General features: G+C 33.2%; 1 protein-coding gene across 1 annotated transcript in view; it reads left to right on the top strand.

Moving 5' to 3' along the window:
- The first annotated feature begins 6 nt into the window (after positions 1-6).
- LOC100182640 overlaps positions 7-856 on the top strand; it is a 2,758-nt gene continuing 1,908 nt past the window's right edge. Inside the window, exons 1-2 of the mRNA XM_026834373.1 lie at positions 7-54; positions 199-470. Coding sequence (XP_026690174.1) covers positions 209-470 — 262 coding nt within the window. The 5' untranslated portion in view covers positions 7-54; positions 199-208. The remainder of the gene's footprint in view (positions 55-198; positions 471-856) is intronic.

Genomic DNA, 856 nt, shown 5'->3' with positions numbered 1-856 from the left:
GGGCTATGTTCCTGGCGATACAGTTATTTTTAATGGATTTATCGATAATGGATCGTAAGTAACATAGAATAGCCAAATTGTGTTAAGCTGTCAAAGCTGATATATCTCAATAGGTTTTTAGGTACTAGTTTCAACTTGTTTGTTTAATTGATTGGATATCACTAATATATTAGTTTGACTTTGCATATATTCCGGCAGTGCTGAACCAATGACATACACCATGAAACTGAAACAAAATGTGACATGTTTTGGAAAGCGTTCTGACTTCAGTTGGACTTCATCCGGAAACACAAAACAGAAAGAAAAGGAATTTACTGTCGCTAAATGGAAAAGCGAACCTATATCATCAAACCAGAGAAGAACTTTGCGAAATGAAGCAACTTTAACCATCCCTGATGTTGTTGCAACAGGATTAAAGTATTGCAACATCATAGATGTTACATATACTCTGCAGGTTTATGTTTTTATCTTTAGCAATGTTAACTTAATTTCCATTGAAGTTGCTTTAGTGTTGTGGTAAAACACTAATAAGCAAACATCGACTTGTCCAGGTCTGATAATGCATCAATATATAATCTAACAACTTAAAAGCAACATGCAAAACAAATGAAGCGTTTGATATTGAAATAAAACTAAAAGCGATTTACCACAGTGATTTGCTTTGTATAAAATGGGATCCATACTTCTGATGTGATAATACTACTACTTACTCAGCCTGTTATAAGTTTAAAAACCAATGTTGTTTTTTCTTAAGGGTACCAGTACCACTGTAAGTGTAAGTTATCAAAAAAGGTAAATCTAAACCAATGTTAGTTTTTCCCTATAGTACCACTGTAAGTTAACGAATAAGGTACAC

Source organism: Ciona intestinalis, chromosome 4, assembly GCF_000224145.3.
Source record: "Ciona intestinalis chromosome 4, KH, whole genome shotgun sequence".
NCBI classification, from domain to species: domain Eukaryota; kingdom Metazoa; phylum Chordata; class Ascidiacea; order Phlebobranchia; family Cionidae; genus Ciona; species Ciona intestinalis.
The sequence above is the reverse complement of the archived record's forward strand: the minus strand, read 5'-3'. Positions and strand labels throughout refer to the sequence as shown.